This window comes from Maylandia zebra, linkage group LG1 (assembly GCF_041146795.1).
Source record: "Maylandia zebra isolate NMK-2024a linkage group LG1, Mzebra_GT3a, whole genome shotgun sequence".
In the NCBI taxonomy this organism is placed as follows: domain Eukaryota; kingdom Metazoa; phylum Chordata; class Actinopteri; order Cichliformes; family Cichlidae; genus Maylandia; species Maylandia zebra.
The window spans coordinates 38,740,612-38,758,546 of NC_135167.1; the positions used below are offsets into that span (position 1 = coordinate 38,740,612).

General features: G+C 41.8%; 1 protein-coding gene across 1 annotated transcript in view; it reads right to left on the minus strand.

Moving 5' to 3' along the window:
- Nucleotides 1-4,545: 4,545 nt before the first annotated feature.
- LOC101464487 (serine/threonine-protein kinase BRSK2) overlaps nucleotides 4,546-17,935 on the minus strand; it is a 54,109-nt gene continuing 40,719 nt past the window's right edge. Inside the window, exons 16-19 of the mRNA XM_076887583.1 lie at nucleotides 16,680-16,860; nucleotides 14,705-14,797; nucleotides 10,911-10,958; nucleotides 4,546-7,178 (exon numbers count right to left, since the gene is read on the minus strand). Of these exons, the coding sequence (XP_076743698.1) occupies nucleotides 6,961-7,178; nucleotides 10,911-10,958; nucleotides 14,705-14,797; nucleotides 16,680-16,860 (540 nt within the window). The 3' untranslated portion in view covers nucleotides 4,546-6,960. The remainder of the gene's footprint in view (nucleotides 7,179-10,910; nucleotides 10,959-14,704; nucleotides 14,798-16,679; nucleotides 16,861-17,935) is intronic.

Genomic DNA, 17,935 nt, shown 5'->3' on the forward strand with positions numbered 1-17,935 from the left:
CTCCAAGGCCACACACTTGATCTGGTATTGTCATATGGTCTGGACATGCACATTACGGATATAAGTGACGCTCGGTCCCAGTCATGTTTGATATTGAACTTTGTAATGTGGAATTGAATTGTGCCAAGTGTGCACGATTAATCCTGAGATTACCAGCTTCTCTGTGGCCTTTACTAACTCTACTTTTTATGATACCAACTCTAATTCAGCTATATCGGTTGATGAATTTTCTAACTCCTTTATTTCAATATGCTCCTCGATTTTAAACACTGTGGCTCCATTAAGGGCTTACCAACCATGGCTGAATGAATCCACCCGCGCTCTCAAGCGTGAATGTCACCGAGCCGAGAGGAAATGGAAAAAAGGCAAACTTCAGGTGTCCCTGGAAATCCTGCATAACTGCCGATCAAAATATCAGAAGACTGTCAAAATTGCAAAAGCCTTCTTCCTGACAGAACTTATTACTGACCACAGTCACACGCCACAAGTTCTGTTTAAAATCTTTAATTCAGTTGATAATCCCTGCTCTACGCCTCCCTGGCGCTCTGTGAAAAATTCTTACATTACTTTATAGATAGATAGATAGATTTCAGCACTAAGGGCACCATATCTACCGGCAGTTAACCAAACCCCAGTTTCTGAATGCTCTATGGTTTTTCAACAGTTTGAGCCTGTATCTTTTTCGACTCTGAAAGAAATTATTGATCATATGAGTAACTCTAATACGCTGCATGACATTCTGCCTTCCCACATTAATAAGGAACCTCTGACTACTATCGGTCTCTCTATTTTACTTCTAATGAACTCTTCACTGTCATCAGGCTGTGTTCCGACCAGTGGCGTGTCCAGCGGGGTGGCACAGGCCACCCCAGGTGCCACCCCAAAGCTAAAACAATAAAATTCAATCAAATGTACGATTATGTTTTAACAGTTAAGCTCGGATATCTGAGTGCAAGTGAATGCATCATCAGCTTCTGCACTATGAGCATCACGTTAGGAAAAACTATTTTTCGGCAAAAGATAATGAGGAGAGAATAAATGTCCCTGTAAGTAATATTAAGTTTGTTGAGTTTAGTAAACTTCGGTGAAATTAGAATACCAAGGAAAAAATAACAGTTAAAGAATTATTGCAGCCATCGCATATTTCAGACAGTAGGCTGCTGGGGGGAGCTAGCATAAGAGTTATGAGTTATAAGATATAATCCAAGTCGTAACATTGCTGTGTGGAGCTGCAGATTTGGTTGCAGGTTAATACTGGCAGTGTCACCATGCCAGCTGACTGTACTTCATCACCAGCCAGTGTTGTTCTTTATACATCAATATTACCAAAGTTGACCATAAGGCAGCACTTACACTACACTGTGCGGTTTAGCTCATTTCTCTCATTACTTATCCTATCTGCCAGCTCCATGTTATGAATAGAGTGTAAATCACCCCTGTGCCATGTTCACTGCAGGGATGTGCAGTTCTGGATCTCAAGGCTCCTGGTCTCCCGGTTTCAGATGTTTCCATACTTCAACACAGCTGATTTAAAGAATCATTTACAGACTTCTGCACAACTAGGTGTTTGGGGATTATTTGATTTGAATTGGCTCTGTTGGTATAGGTAACATCTAAAACGTGCATGATAGGGGTCCATGAGGGCCAGAATTTGACATCCCTGACTTCTAGTCAAGGTCATACATCAGGAAAGTTGTTGTTTGTGACATAAGTTTTTGCTTTATTACTTCAGGGCCAACCAGTAGAGATAAAAGAAGAGAAAGAATGAAAAGATCTCAAAATATTGAGAATTTCTTTCTTAAGAAGGCTAAAATACACCCAGAAGCAGAGAGCAATGTCAGGGAAAGGTGGACTGAGCAGCAGTCATCATTGTCACCTGTGAGTTCTACAAATGAAGGTATGTGAGAATGAATAAGGAAAATGCAAGGAAGGGATGTTTATATTGTCAAGTGTTCAACCGATCCTAATATTTGGGGATAAATAATTAACTAAGCAAATATATGTATTGTGGCACATAATTGGAAAGTAAAACAAAATCCTTATTTAAATAACATTTTTTTTTTAATTTAATGAAATGTAATATTTGTATATTATCCCACTTGTAGTGTTTAAAATCTCATTCTAATAAGAGTTAAAAGCGCATTCGGTTATTAGGTTTATAGGGTTATTGAATTATGGTTAACGCTTGGTAGAATTTTTTTTTAACATTAGATTACATCTGCCACCCTTCTCCAAATCTGTGCCCCTACCTGGCCCCCCAACAAAAATTTTCTAGACACGCCACTGGTTCCGACTGCCTTCAAACACACAGCCGTACAACCTGTAATCAAGAAAAGCAACGCTGACCCCAACAGTCCTCTAAACTTCCTTTCATGTCTAAAATGTAAAAACAAATAGTCCCTCTTAGAGACGTGGTGTCAGTGACAAATTTCAATCTGCATTCAAACCCTGTCATAGTACCGAGACAGCCTTATTGAGAGGTTTTAATGATCTCCTCCTAACTGCCGCCCTGTGACTCTAGTCTTATTAGATCTAACTTCTGCTTTCAATACGCTAGACCATAATATTCTCCTAACAAGGCTAGAACATGTAGTTGGCCTTAAAGGTAATGTTCTTTCATGGTTTAAATCATATCTATCAGACAGATACTTCTCTGTCACCATGGGGAAATACTCTTCCTCTTCCTCCCCTGTTAATTGTGGTGTGCCTCAGGGGTCCGTATTAAGTCCCACGCTGTTCTCCCTGTACATGCTGCCCTTGGGACTCATCTTTAAAAAACATAACATCTCCTATCACTACTATGCAGATGATATCCAAATTTACTTTCCTCTAAATTTGGATGCCTCGTCCCCGCTCTCGCCTTTGTTCGAATGTCTGTGGGAGGTTAAAGACTGGCTATCCCAGAATTCTCTTAAATGAAAGAAAAACAGAAATTAGTGCTTTTGATAGCCACGTTCCCCTGGGCCAGCTAACTGATACAATGGGGTCTTTTGCCAGCCACTTTTCTCATTCTGCCAGAAACCTCGAAGTGCTCATTGATAGTTCTTTTAAATTAAACAAGCAAGTATCCACTGTGTTAAAAACCAGCTTTTATCAATTACGCCAAATTTCCAAAGCTAAGCCCTATTTATCATATAAAGAACTCGAAAAACTTATCCATGCCTTCATCACTTTTAGTTTGGACTATTGCAACTCTCCCTCCTTCAGTGCCTGCAATTAGTCCAAAATGCAGCACCACGCCTCTTAACTGGCACTAGAAGGCATGAGCACATCACCCCTGTCCTCGCTAACCTACACTGGCTTCCCGTCAAATATTGCATTGATTTCAAAATCCTTCTGCTCACTTTTAAAACTCTAAATAACCTGGGCCCTAGCTACTTAACTGATCTCCTTGATCCGTACAACGCAAAGAGAGCACTAAGATCCTCCAGCCAACTGCTCCTAATGCGACCAAGGTCTCGTTTAAAAAACGGAGGTGACCGTGCATTTGCTATCGCTGCCCCTAGACTCTGGAATAACCTCCTAGTCGAAATCCGTACTTCGGAATCGATTCAATTGTTCAAATCCTGTTTAAAAACACACTTGTTTGTACTTAGCTTTTGAAACAAATTAGTTTGACTTTCAAATTAGTTTGCCTGCACTACACCATGTTAATGCAATTTTAAGTATAATTGTACTATTTGTACTTTGCCCTGCCTGCACTGCGGTTTTATTGTGAAGCACTTTGATGTACATTAGTCTTTTAAATGATCTAAGAACTGTAACTTGCAGAATTGATTTCTTTCAACTGACTGCTTTAATATGATGTTTAGTATAATTTAAGTATTTTCTATGCTTGGCTGCAGCATTACTAGGGAGTTATGACCATTACGTTTATGCAGTAGCACTACTTGCAAGAAAGAAACGCTAATTTAAGGAGGTCTTCCCCCAAGTTCTCAACAAAAAGGTATTTCAGGTGAAGAGTCTTACGTCATTTTGATTGGCTGACTGAGGATAAACAACAACCCAATGAAGGTGACGTGCAGATCACAGAAACAGACTTTCATTTTTGCAACTGATCAGCTCTACTGAACCAACGGGTCACACAGATTTTTCCAGGGTTATCATCAAAACACCAAAGTATGTTTTGGAAGAATGGTGGACCATCAAAGTAGTAATGTAACAAAGACAATGTAAAGGTTCATTCAAGCCATCTTGGTCTATATCAGGGGTGGGCAACTCCAGGCCTCGAGGGCCGGTGTCCTGCAGGTTTAGATGTGTCCGTGATCCAACATAGCTGATTTAAATGGCTAAATGACCTCAACATGTCCTGATGTTCTCCAGAGGCCTGGTAATGAACTAATCAGGCGTGTTGACGCAGGGTGAGATCTAAAACCTGCAGGACACCGGCCATGTTGGACCAGTTATTAGAGCAGCAGAAAGTCTGAAAGGCCAAGATTTGAACAGAAATTGTGCATTTTTCACTACTGGAACTCTGAACATATAAGATTTACTTCTTTACACGAATAAACCTAATAAATAAAATAAAAAAAGGCGCAACACAAATACTACTCCAAAGTCAACAGATTTATTTCCTTTAGCACTGAAGTTGTTCACAGTAACATCACAAGGGAATACATTGCAAATGGTTATCCTGCTCAGTAGTAGCGCTCAGTACCGAAGAGTCCATTCTGTGTGCTCTGGATTCCCACAGTAGAAAAAGAGGAAAGCGAATGATGAAAGGTATTGCTTTAATTTTCCTTTCTGACAACTCAACACACACCCAGATGGGCTGAGTGAGTGACCCAATTGCCAGCAAGGTCCCTCTTTGAGAGAATGAGTAAGGAGAATGCATTGCACGGTTACTGTGTGCACACAGTAATCAAAAAAGAGAAAGGACAGCAAATTAAATGAAAATGTAAAAAAACAAAAAGGCAAATTCAAATGAATGCACATAAAGAACTGAAACGTGTAGAGAAAAGGGGAAGAGGAGAACAATTCCAACGACAACATGCAAAGAAAAGACAAATGCTGAACATGCAAACAACCATACAAGGTCAAAGCTAAGAATAGGGATCCCCTTGTTTTTTTGTGGTTTTTTTCTTTTCTTTTTTAAATAAGCTTGCCAGTAAACTCGGCTTATTTACAGAATGAGTGTTTGGTGAGTTCTGAGCCGTCATACGCGCACGGGGCATGGGGAAAAGGACAGTTATCAACAAAGGGTTTGTTCCTCTCAAAGAGGCTAAAACTACATTCTTAAATTACAGTAAATTATTTTCCCAAACATATATTACAAGGTTTCTTGCATCAAAACCCAGGGAAAGCAACAAACAGACACAAATGTTTTCATTTCTCAGTGGTCAAATAAATTAAACATGACAAAAATATCCTTAAATAATCTGACATTAAGAAACATTCTCTACATCTTTCATATAAATAAACAATAATAAATTAAATTAAAAAAATGACAAAATACAGTAAAGTACAAAAATATACACAGCAGTTCAATATTGTCTGAAACCTGCAGATAATCTAAAAGAACTTGGGGAATAAAAGAGAAAATTTAAAACATACTGAAATGGTGTAACTCAAGACAAGTGTTCAAAGTGCAAAATAAAAAGGAGACGACTAAGCAAAAAGGCCTGGTCACACCAGCAAAATTTCCTGGGCAATGTTAACGGTCAACGCGCTAGCTAGCAAGAACTTGCTAGCGCTAAATCCAAGATGGCTTTTTGAGCATTTTCTATTTTTTACCGTAATGGGCTCTTCCGTCTGAAGTGAGAAACTAAGTTTAGCTAGCAAGTCTGCAGCTAGCTAACTAGCTCATTTAGATTACTATTCGTGTACCTCACATTAACAAAGGTTGTTTTGCCGTTATCGCTAGCAGTTGCATTATTTCTTGACTCCCCACGACCTCTGTTGCAGGTCTCTTCCTGTATGTGAGCACCATCTACTGTTACAATGAAACATTTCAAATGCTGGTGTGGCCGTGCCTGTTCGTGAATACAAAAGAAAATATGGCAAAAACTCTAAAACATAATGCCACTACTACACTTTTTGACACTAAGCAGGGACATAGTTTAGTCTGTACAACAGAATAGATCATTCATTTATATAATATTACCACCGCCAACCCTCTTTATCATACTTTTATGGGCAGTCTTTAATTGCAAGAACCCATGTACAGAAACACCACAGAGCGAGCTAAAAGAACCTGCTGCTCACAAAGAAATATGATTTTAAAAAGAATTACAATCCAGCCAGTGTTTGTTGATCCATCCGTCCACCTTTGCTTTCTTCCATCGCTCCTGCATCCCATCTCGATTTCAAGTTCATCACGCGAACAGGTTGTTTATGCCGAGGTGTATGTGTGGGTGCATTTTTTTATGTACATGTAGGAGAAATGGAAGAAAGAGGGAGAGGGTATACATGTGTGCAGACTGACAAACGTCACTGTCTTAAGGCTTTTTTTCTTTTTACAAGTCTTCCAAGACGTGTCTGTGTTTGGTCTGGCGGGGTGAAGTGTACTCTACTGATGCGGCAGCAGGAAGAGACTCAAAGATATAGGGCGGGGGGAGTGGATTCAAGTGGGCTAGGGAAGTGGTCCTCAGTCTTTTCCAGTTTCAAACTCTCCTGGTGCTGGCAGGCCCAGCAGGCCGCTGTCAGCCATCTCGCCAAGGTTAATAGTTATTATGGATGATCCCTGGTGGCAGAGACAAGTCAAGCCATCACACATGTGAGGAGGACACAGAGAGGGACACAAGGTAGGGACGACGAAGCTACATCTGCTACTTATTGTAAAATACTGATCGACCTTTAAACTGAAATAGCCATTCCCATTATTAAGTACAAAATTTATAGGCAAAAAGTAGATCTTCTTGTTTTATTCTTAACTAAAGGGCAAAGTTAGCAGCTCTCCTAATTTCTCTTATTTAATGACCTGATTACTGCTTTCATCTAGTCATGCACAGCTACGGCTCCTTAAGGTTGTTCCTGTGTCCTGCTGCTGGCAGCCATCTTTGTTTTGTCTTTGCCAGGGGGGCATTTAGAGTCATTAGGTGGGGGCTGGTTGGGCTTGCTGCTGGGGGTATGCTTGGTGGGGGAGCTAGGCGTGGCGCCGGGGGAGTGGGACGCTTGGATGTTCTTCTCGTCTGAAAAAAGCTGTTTAATTACGTCAAAGAAGTTACTCAACGGGCTGCCTACACAGACGGGAAGAAAAGAAAAAAGAGAAAGAGAGAGAGAGAGAACAAACAACAAATGAGCAATGGGGTTAACATGAGGAGAGGAAGAGGACGTGATGGAGGAATGAGAGGAGTGGAGCTAGGAAAGGAGACTCTTACGACCGAGACAACTGAAGTCAGAGCTTTTGTTTTCAGGCCAGACGAAGAAGAGGTGGCACCAAAACGACACTGGTTGTATCAGGACTTCCATCACTTTTACTGCGAGAGGTTTTTTTGGTCTCTGAGTCTCAGTTTCCCTGCAACATGGAGAACCAACAGGAGCACTGGAAGACATTTTGAATCTTACCATCAGAACCGCGCCACCAAATCTCAGCTGACACCGCAGAGGGAAGAGATTTTAAACTGGAAGTTTATCATGACCTGACGGATACCTGGGTTCAGCTTTTGGTTTCAACAGCTAGCCTAGAGGGACATTTCTTGCGGGGTTTTTAGAGGGATCAGTAAATTGAAGTCTTTGTTAAAAAAAATAAATGACTAAAAACCCAGGACTCAGTGTTTCCTGTAAAACCATAGTACAACTATGAAGCTGTAAGGGAAAAACCAATAGGAACATATGGCTTAAAAGTTCACTTTTTTGCTTCACTGCTGTACACAAGAATGATTCCAAATGGTATAATTTGTGCTCTTTAAACAGCGTTCAATTACATTTTCATAAACCACCAACACATAGACTGCCACCCTCAACAGATGATAATTTTAGCCATTTGAGTCCAAAAGTGTTTCCCCACAAACATTAAAAAATATGACTTCACAGCACAAACGGCTCAAGAACGTATGTCGACAAACCGAAGGGCGAGATCGCAGTGGCTATGTCTAATAAAATGTTTTTGATAAAAAAGCTTAGTCAGCCTGTCGTAACAGGCTTTGAGCCTGCATTACTTTCTAATTTTGTTAATGCAGCATTAACGTGTTATTTAATAAAAGCCACCGTCTGTACTGTAGATGATCAAATAACTGGTTTATTGTGACAGTGAAAAATTAAAAAATGTCCCGATTCTCAGCAGACTCTAGAGATACAGACTCTAAGAGCACTCTTAGTCTTCCACATCTTCCCTGCAACAGAGTAAAAATAGGACAGCATCCTCCTTGTGAATAGAGGAGATTAAAAAAAATTGGTGGTTTTCCCTACATTGATTTTTTTCACATTTGGTGACTGACTGCAGCTGAAACAAGCACAGTGTTTACACAGGACAGCTGGTGAGGGAAGGTCTGCAAACTGTCCCCTAATTTACAAAAGCAAATTACAATCAATCAGAGTTGGTTTGTGCCAATGACTGCAGCTTCTCTTAGAAGCATCTCGTCAGACATGACTCAGCTGTTTGCATCCTGGTTATATTTCTATATGAAGACAAGGTTGCTGAGTGACTTTGTCATTCTGCAGTTAAATCGCTGTCCTGCAGCAACTACATCAGGAATTTCTGTTTAGATCTCTGAGGTTCTGGCTGGACTCTAATCAGTTAGTATACATTTCTGTCTATTTAGAAGGGCAACAGATCTTTACCAGTTTATTAATCTGGCTATGAATGGATGCAGAAGTGGCAACAATGAGTTCATTGCACACAATCACAATAATCATGATAACCGTGCTGCAGTCTCTAACCATTGTTTTTTATTGTGTTACTTTTGCATTAAGCAGTGAAATAAAGGGCGGTAAACCATGTCAGTGCAAATGTCTTCCAAAGCTCCAGTTAACTCCCCATTATACCAACATCCATCACAACAGCATTTGATAAGTCTTTTGATCAGTGCTTTTAAACAGCAATGAATGAATAAAACATGCAACAATACAGCACGGTGCACACATTAATACACATTACAGGGTTAGTTTAAAACGGTACATCCTTCAGTGAGCATCTGTTGGTGTTGGTTTTGAATGTGCGTGAAGAGTGAAGGCGTGTCCTGAGAACTTACCATCGTCCCCCTCTGACAACACGCACACATGTGTTCCATTTGTGTCTGATCTTTTGTTCAAGTGAGGTTAAATATGGAGAGTTATAGAGGAGGGGTGAACAACCTGGTATCAAGCATTATCATGCAAAGGCTTAATCAGGCTAGTAAAGCCCCAATGCCAACCTCCAACCCCAAACACACAGAAATATAGTCATCGTATCAAGTCATTGTGTTCCCTAACTCAGCCAAAACTACCGTGGAAACATCACTGACACTACATAGCCCAGTAACTTTGACCAAGTGGCCAATTAGTGGGCCCCACTACATTTAAAATAATCTTTTACATAAAGAAAGATGCCCATTGCCCCTCAGACTGGAGAATTCACTGCCTTCCATCATCGTCCTTATGAAATCATAAACTGGATGTCTCTGTGTTTAGAAAGCTTAATGGTCAGTCTGTGTGGCTTTTGAACAAATTATTTTTTATTGTCCGTCAATAAAAAAAAGTTGTTAAACACTAACAATGAGGCCCTTTTAGATTTGTCAGGTGAAAACCTTTTTAATAGTGCTGTCAGCGTTAATCTCATTAAAATGGCGTTAACGCCAAAACCGCATTAACACGGCAAATCTACGTTAGCGTGGATCGCCCCGTGCGTGGGGCTGGACGGGGCTATCGCATTAACGAGCTAACTGCGCTAACACCTTGATGTCCTGCAGCCCCACGCACTAACTCGCTAACGTAACGCGTTAATGCGGTTATGGCGTTAACGTCATTTTAATGAGATTAACGCTGACAGCACTAATTTTTAACACACTGCTGTCATCATACGTTGTTTTCTTATTGTTCATGACTTTCATCAGTCAACAAAAATTATATTTTTTTGTTTCAGAATGATATATTCATCAAATTAAAGAAAATTTGAAAAAGAAAGACTCAGGAACAAATGTGAATAAGCGGCTACACGAGCATTATCTTTCTGGCACAAACTGAAAGAATTTGAATCTAATTTTTAGAAATAATTTCTATACCTTGCTTAATCCTCTTTTTACGATGATTTTTTGGCCTTTATTGGATTCGGACAGTGAAGACAGACAGGAAAACCGGGAGAGAGGGAAGAAGACATGCAGCGGATCGGACTCGAGCTCAGGATCTCCGGCCACACGGTCGCCTGCTCACCCACTGAGATAAACCTGCGCCCAGACTCGCTTGGTCCTAGCTGAAAAGCTAAAACTGACTAGCTAAAATGAGCCATAAGAAATATTAGTTAATTACATTTTTAAAAAAAACTTCCTATTCAAAGAGCATTATTAAAATCCAATAAAACTTAAACATGCCTGTGTTACTGACACTGGTGGAGCTTGGGTCAGAAATTGGCTCAGTATGTTGATGCATCACATTGGTTTTGTTTGATTAAAAGAAGTCACTGAGTTGCGCACATTCTGGGCATATTTTTTTTAAAGAGACCAAATTTCAAAAGCCCTCATCAACACTAATGTTTGTCTCAGAATAAACAACTGGAAAAATGAAGAGGTGCCTCTAAGAAGCCTTCCTGTGGATTCAGTTTCTTGTTGTAAAAACCCCCAAAGCACTTTCTACTCCTCATTGAAAATACTCCATTTCTTTCCATTAAAATGACTTGTTACGATGAATTATATTTTATTTGCAGCTCACACGCTCCCAGACACACGTGTTAGTGCAGACAGAGTGTGTTGGTGAAAGGGCCTCCAGGACGTTGCCAGTGTGTTAAAAGCCAGAGTTAAGGTGGTTTGCCGGGAGTTCCCGGACGCTCTGGGCCTTACCACGCTTGGAGGATTTACTGGGCAAAGAAGCTGAGCGCTGAGAGCCATCTGAGAGCAAAGGACAGTGTCAGAAACACCAACCCACGCACTGAGGCCGTGTGCTTCATCAACACATGAGCTGAAGCCCAACATCAGCAGGGCAACACATTACACTCCCTCTTGGCATGAGTGGACTCCAAACACATGAATGTTCAGCTCATTTCTTTCTCCTGTTTGCTATTTTGCGATCCTTCCTTGTTGTGATATTTTCTGTGTTTCAGTCATTGCTAGATTGGTTTAGGTAGAAACACGTCGACTTAATCCAACATCCAACTGAAAAACCTTAATGTTGGGAGTATTGAGCCTACTAACTTATATTCAGCATATTATGGGCGAACCTGCTGCAAACAGTTTAGTCAGCGTGGCGAGCTAGTCTGACGCTCTCGTTCCATTTTTCTATAGGAACCAAACTTTACAGGATGTTGGTGAAATGAGTGAAAATGAAAAAAACACCTAAAGAAAACTGACAGTTAGAAAGAAAAAATCTCAACATTTGTTGGTCGTGTAAGCAGATACTTTCTTAGCAGGGACAAGTGCTGTAAATAAATGTCCTAAAAATGACATCTTACTGTAATTATGGAGTGGATGGATATCTGCAGATGGTGTAAAGTCTTGCCTGATTTTTCTTTTTATGTCCTCAACTCTTTCAGTCTCAAAACAAATATATATGCAAAAAATAAAGCATTCCTTGGTAATGTGGACCGGTCTCATCAAAAACTGTGAAATAATGAGACTTAAAGGCCCAACTGTGCTACAGAGCGAGCGATTTACAGTCTGATCTCTGTTTGCAAAGACTTTGGGTTTAGGGAAGCAGAGAGCAAAACTTCTCTGTGCTGAACGTTCACAATCCTTCCCGATCTTTTAAAAGATGTTGACATGATTGTACAATGCAAGTACGTCCCTCACGTGTTGGTTTGCCCTCCTAATTCAAACGTACCTGAACCTCTTTGTTGTTGTTTTTTAGAAAGAACAATCGAACACGACTTTCTGACAAAGCTAGCATGGACTGGATTCGAAAAAAGAAGACAAAAAGAAGCTAGTGCACCACTGTGACTGTTCTAAATCTTTGGGTAAGAAGTAAAATCTAAACATCATCATTAGGGCTGGGTTTTGATGATCGATTTATCGATTAAAATCGATTCTAGCTTGGATAACGTGATATCGATTCATTAAAATCCTGAATCCATTTTTAAATAATCTCAGGTTGAACCTCACAAAATTTCTACAACCACCAAACAGCTAAAAGAGTAAATGAGAGCAGGAACACGGATTCTGCTCAAAGACATAAACACAAAACGCGAAGCCGCCAACGCATCAGAATCAGTGAGCTGTCGCCTTTATCCCCCGACGGCACGAACACGGACATGTCGTCGGGGCTGAAAGCCGACAGCTCGCTGGTTTTGAAGCGTCGGCAGCTCGTTTTGTGTTTACGTCCTTTTTGCGCTCGATTCTGAAGCTGCAGGTTTCATCTCTCTCCGAACAATACTGACTGAACCAGCAGCAAAAGACGATCCAAACTACGCTTCACATAAACATAGTCATGAATTTCCTCTGACTTTTGCTGCTTTGCTTCCACCACGATAAAAATCACACTGCATGTAGAGCTCTCTCTCTCTCTCTCTCTCTCTCAGGAACAGTTTCCCATCTAAAAATCCGTTTTTTGCATTATTCGCTTACTTATTACCCACAAGTCTACGGTGTTGGCCGCTGTTTTTTTTTACTTACTTCTGACAAGAAAGCCTCATTTCTGCTGTTCAATACTGAACAAATGGAAACTTTTTAAAATTTTAAATTTAAAATTGCAAAATGCTGTGTCTCTAATCAAACCTCTGTAACTTTGCTAAAAACCCCGACCAGGAAAACGCCTTCATGTTTTTCTGTGTTTTATCTTCAGTTACTTTGACACAAAGGCCTCTGCTGTGATGCTCACACCTTTGATAAAGTCTCACAAGTGGCAGCTTTCTTTTTATATATATAAAAATATCGATATGTACTGATAAGTGATCAGAATTATAATATTTCTGACTGTCTGAGGCAAAATTTCCCCGATTCAAAATTGAATCGAATTGAATCGAATCGATTCGGGACCTTGTGAATCGGAATTGAAGCGATTCTAGAAATCAGTGACGACCCAGCCCTAATCATCATCATCATCACAACTGTGGGGCCAAACTAAACAACCACGGGGAGAAACTTGCTCCTCTGTAGCTGTTTATCAGCAAGAAAGTGAGAAATAGGCTGAACATTCACATGGCTGACATTTCTTTACATTCACCTTCCACAACCTTGCATATATACAAATACACACAGAAGCCCAGAAGACTGACGTCTTTACAGCTGTCAGGGGTTTAGCACATTTTATCACACATGCAGATTTGCCTTCTTCCTGCTGCACAGAGATCAACACACACCATATCACATACATGTTTGTTCGACATACACTGTAGAGCATGCTTTCATTTTAGTACCAGACAGTCACGTGTGTGAGTGTGTGTGTGAATGGCAGCTCACCCAGAACCATCAAGACACATTCGTGAGAAACGCGACACAGTATGGAAATGCTGGCTCTCCCCAGTAAAGAGGCCAGTTTGCAAAACTGCGTGTGTGTGTGTGAATGTGCATGGTTCTGGGCTTTCATTCAGCATGCGAGCCATTCAAATCATCCACGAGGCTTTAGAGGAAGCTGTGGATGACAGAAGCTGGGTGACATGGAGAGGCAGGCCAAAGGGAGAGAGACAGAGAGATAAGAAAGAGAGAGAGATGTGGCTCATTGGCACATCTACATAATGGTGGAAGCGACTGAGGCTGTGCATACAGTGCGTGATAGCAGTTCCCATCTGTGGCAGTAACTGTTGATAGTGGGTCCTTTAAGCTGAGTGTGCGATTCCTGCAGGTGGACATCTTTCACAATATCACTAATAATGATCGTGACTGGGTGTTTGGCAGAATCATCCATTTCAAAACTTAGAGTGACTACTTTTACGTGTCAGTGCTCCTGTGTGTGACGCTAAGGTCAGGTTGTAATTTCTCTGCTTCACCACAAGAGGGGACCATTATCAAGTAAATAACCACAGATAAAACAAGAGGAAGACCACCAGGATACCACACTGACAAACAAAACTAACACGGACAGCTGGAGAACACAGACTTTCTTTTCTTCCATATTTTTTTCCCTAATGTTTCCATCTATATATAGGCAGCCCCCAAAATAATGGCAAACGTCCCAATCACATCAAAGGTTTGAAAGAATTGTGGGATTGTTCCAGCGTGTTGACACTAATCAGACAAATGTACTTTTCTCCTTCTTGCAGACGAAAATGCTGCATGCACAAGCAGCTAATCCACAAATGAACAGTTGTAAACATCCATTAGCCGAACCTACAGTTTGCTTGGGTGTGTGTGTGTGTGTGTGTCAGAGCCAAGCTGCTTGTCTATGTTGAATTATTTACAGTTTGAGATACACTTCTTAGTGGCTGTAATCAGTCCTGTGAATGTGTATATACATCTCAGTACATAACACTGCCATGTAGACTGTGTGTGTGTGTGCTGGTGTGTTGACGTGCACACCATGGTATGTGGCAGGGACATGCACGTGGAAATGCCGTGTGCTAAAAGCAGTGCGCCGGGCTAAGCTGAGCCGAGGTGGGCCGCAGGTGTGGCTGTGCTGTGATGCGAGGAGGGAGGGAGGTTGTGAGGGCGTGGAGGGTGGGGGTTGTAGGCGTGGTCGAGGACGAGTGGCGAGGGACTCCACTTACCGGATATTTGTGGCTGGATGCCAGGCTGGTCGTTGGAGCTGAGCAACTGGGCCTGGATGGTCTCCACCACACGCTTGAAGCGGCGGCTAGGGCCTGTTGAGAAACCAGGTCCGTGTTATAATCCAGACTTGACACTGTAGCCACAGGGCTGCAAGGAGTACTTAAAAAAAGCAATACTAGGGGTGCACGAGTGGTTTTCGCAAGCATAATTTCAATATTGTGTGTTTCCCACTGAATTCATTTAGTGTTAGCACTAGCAGTCCACGGATTCAGCTCAGCCAGCAGTCACAGCAGATGTAAGCCCACATCACCTGATACCACAGGCAAATCTCTGATGGCTGTTCTGTTTCCTTTTGGCTTTCTACTAAGTGCAACCCATGATTCAGTATATTGAGCAGCAGTAATCTGAACTATTGTTTGTAAGACTTTCTCAGTCTCTCACACCGGCTTGTTTGGAGCGTTGTCTCAGTTTGTTGTGGTTCCTATGCATTCACTGATGCACGGCTCTCTTAAGGTTCAGCAGCATTTCAGGCTGACTTCTGGATTTGGTTCTTTTTGCTGGCTGTGTTTGGGATCACTTTCCTCCTAAATGACACCATTTTGGCTAAGCTTTAGCAGCTGGCTCCAGATTTAACACTTTAATACTTGGGTACACAGAGAAGTTCATGGTCAACTCAAAAGCTGCAAAGTTCCCGGTCCTGTGGCTGTAAAACAAGCCCAAATCATCACCCCTCCCCCACCAACAGCTGGACTCTGTGCTGTCCAATAACATGCCAAACATCTTGGCCTTGTGTGCCAAAAGGGCATCGTACAGAAGTACTGTGGTCCTTTCAGAACATGCAAACATGAGGGCTTTCTCCTGGAAACTTTCCACTGAACAGTCTTTCTCAGTGCAGAATGATGGGGTCAAGCTGTTTGGAGAGGCCTTTTCCAGATTGATGGACAGCAACAGCAATGTAAGAGACTGCTAAACCTCTTGCGGGTAACCTGTGTTACCTACGTGTGCTATAGATCGCAGGTTTAGCTTCAGATAATAAGCTTTCCCTGGTGTGTGAGTAACACATACATAAACATGCTGTAAGTGGTAGCTACAGTAAGTTACTCCAAATGGTTGTAGGTTGTGAGCAGAACAGTCACTGAAAAGCACAGTGCTGTGTTCAGTGTCACAGGAAAGAAGAAAACAGTCCCTGTTCGTGTTGCTGAGGCGTCCCAACGAGTTCTCCAAAGCAGAAATGTGCATGTTTGTTCCTGTTTAATATACCAGTGGTGTCCGACTCCAGTCCTCCAGAGCTACCGTCCTGCAGCTTTTAGATGCGTCCTTGTTCCGACACACTGGAGTTGGACACGCCTGACCTACACTCATTCACCAAACACTTTTTTAGGTACACCTTGCTACGACTGGGTTGGACCTCCTTTGGCCCTCAGGACTGTCACAGATTCACCAAGGTGCTGGAAACATTCCTCAGATCTATGACACCAATCTCTCGCTCCCCCAAAGATCTAACAAAAAGACCCCAGAGGGGTAGACTGAACTCCTTGCCATGTTCAAGAAAGCAGTCAGAGATGATCTGAGCTGTGGCAATAATAACTGGTACTACGGTAGGATGGAGTCATGCATTCTTGCTGTTTACATGCAATTCTGACTCCAGCCTCTGAATGCTGCAGCACTCCATGTAAAATTATTAAGCTCTTCAGCATACGCTGGTTGCCATGAGTAGTTATTTGAGGTTGCTGCTGGCTTTGCTGTTCCTCTGACTGGGATGATCACCCAGTAAACTGCTGCTCACTGGATATTTTCTCCTTTTCTAGACTGTTCTCTGTAAACTGTAGAGAATCTTGCCATGCTTAAAATCCCCTTTTGCCCCATTCTGATACTCGACTTGAACTTCAGCAGGTCATCCTGACCAAGTCTGCATGCCTCGATGCGCAGTGTTGTTTCCATGGTTTTCTATGTGTTGTGATGTATGTGGTTTACCTGAGAGCAAGGTGAAGGTGACAGAATATATGCCGTTCTCCTTTGTGGCGCTGGTGCTCTCGGTGTAGGTGATGTCCACCTGGAACTTCACCGGCTTCTGGAAAACCGTCGGACCAGCTGTGGACTTGTACTCTGCCCGGAAACTGGTCTGAGAGATGACGCTGTGGCTCAGACTGGGAATCTGGGGAGAAAGACGGTGGGAGAGGGTAGGAGGGTGAGGTTGGTGGAAGAGCAAAGGCGGAGTGCTTCTGAGTCAGCAGCACTGGGCACGCAGACACAAGACAACTTGCACATCAGTTAAAATGGCAGCATGGATGTAAGAGAAAGAGACGGGAGCAGAAGGAGACACTGTTGGATGTGCTACACCCTAACATGTGGTGACATTTTGATGCGTAATCAGCGGAGGCCACGCTAACACCAAGACGCGAACAGACAGCAAGGTGTTGCACAGAGCTGTTGTGGAGGACCAGCGTGGATCGTCACGATATTAGTCAGGTTTTAATCTCATGGCTGGTTGGTGTACATGAGCGTTTGCATTTTTCTCCTGGACTGCTGGGCTTCTATGGTCCTGCTTGGTGAGTTTCGCGCTCACTATAGCAGGTTTTTATCACGCTCATGAGGGAGCACCTTCACCTTATATTTCAGGCTTTGTAACTTGGGATGAAAATGCAAAATCTATAAGTTAAGGCATCATGTTTTTCAAACGTGTGTATGTGAGAAGAAAAAAATATCACTACTCCTCCTGTTTGATTTGCTTAGTGAGTATTTCCAGGTACCAGCGTGAGTCATAATGAACATAATGTTGGTTTTCATCTGTGCTTTATTTTGAAGGTTTACACATACACTGTGAGTAGTGTTGGGAAGTAACACAATACCAGCGTCATGTATTTAAAATACAAAATATGAGTAACTGTATTCCATTACAGTTACCGTTTAAATAGGTGGTAATCAGAATACAGTTACTTTGTTGAAATAAATAGAATACACGGGGGTCACTTCCTGTTTCATGTTAAGCTGTCCCCTTTCTATGCCTTCTCCAATTTTGGAGATTTAATGCTCCGGGTTTAAGTCCGACCCCCCCCCCTTTTTTTTTTCTAATTTAATTTCCATCTGGGATTAATACAGTTTCTCTGATTCTGATTGCTGGAAACACAAACAAAACATGTAATAAGAGGCTCTAATGTAAGCATTAGAGGTGGGAATCACCATATATCCCACGATACGGTATTATCACAATACTTAACGCACGATACGAT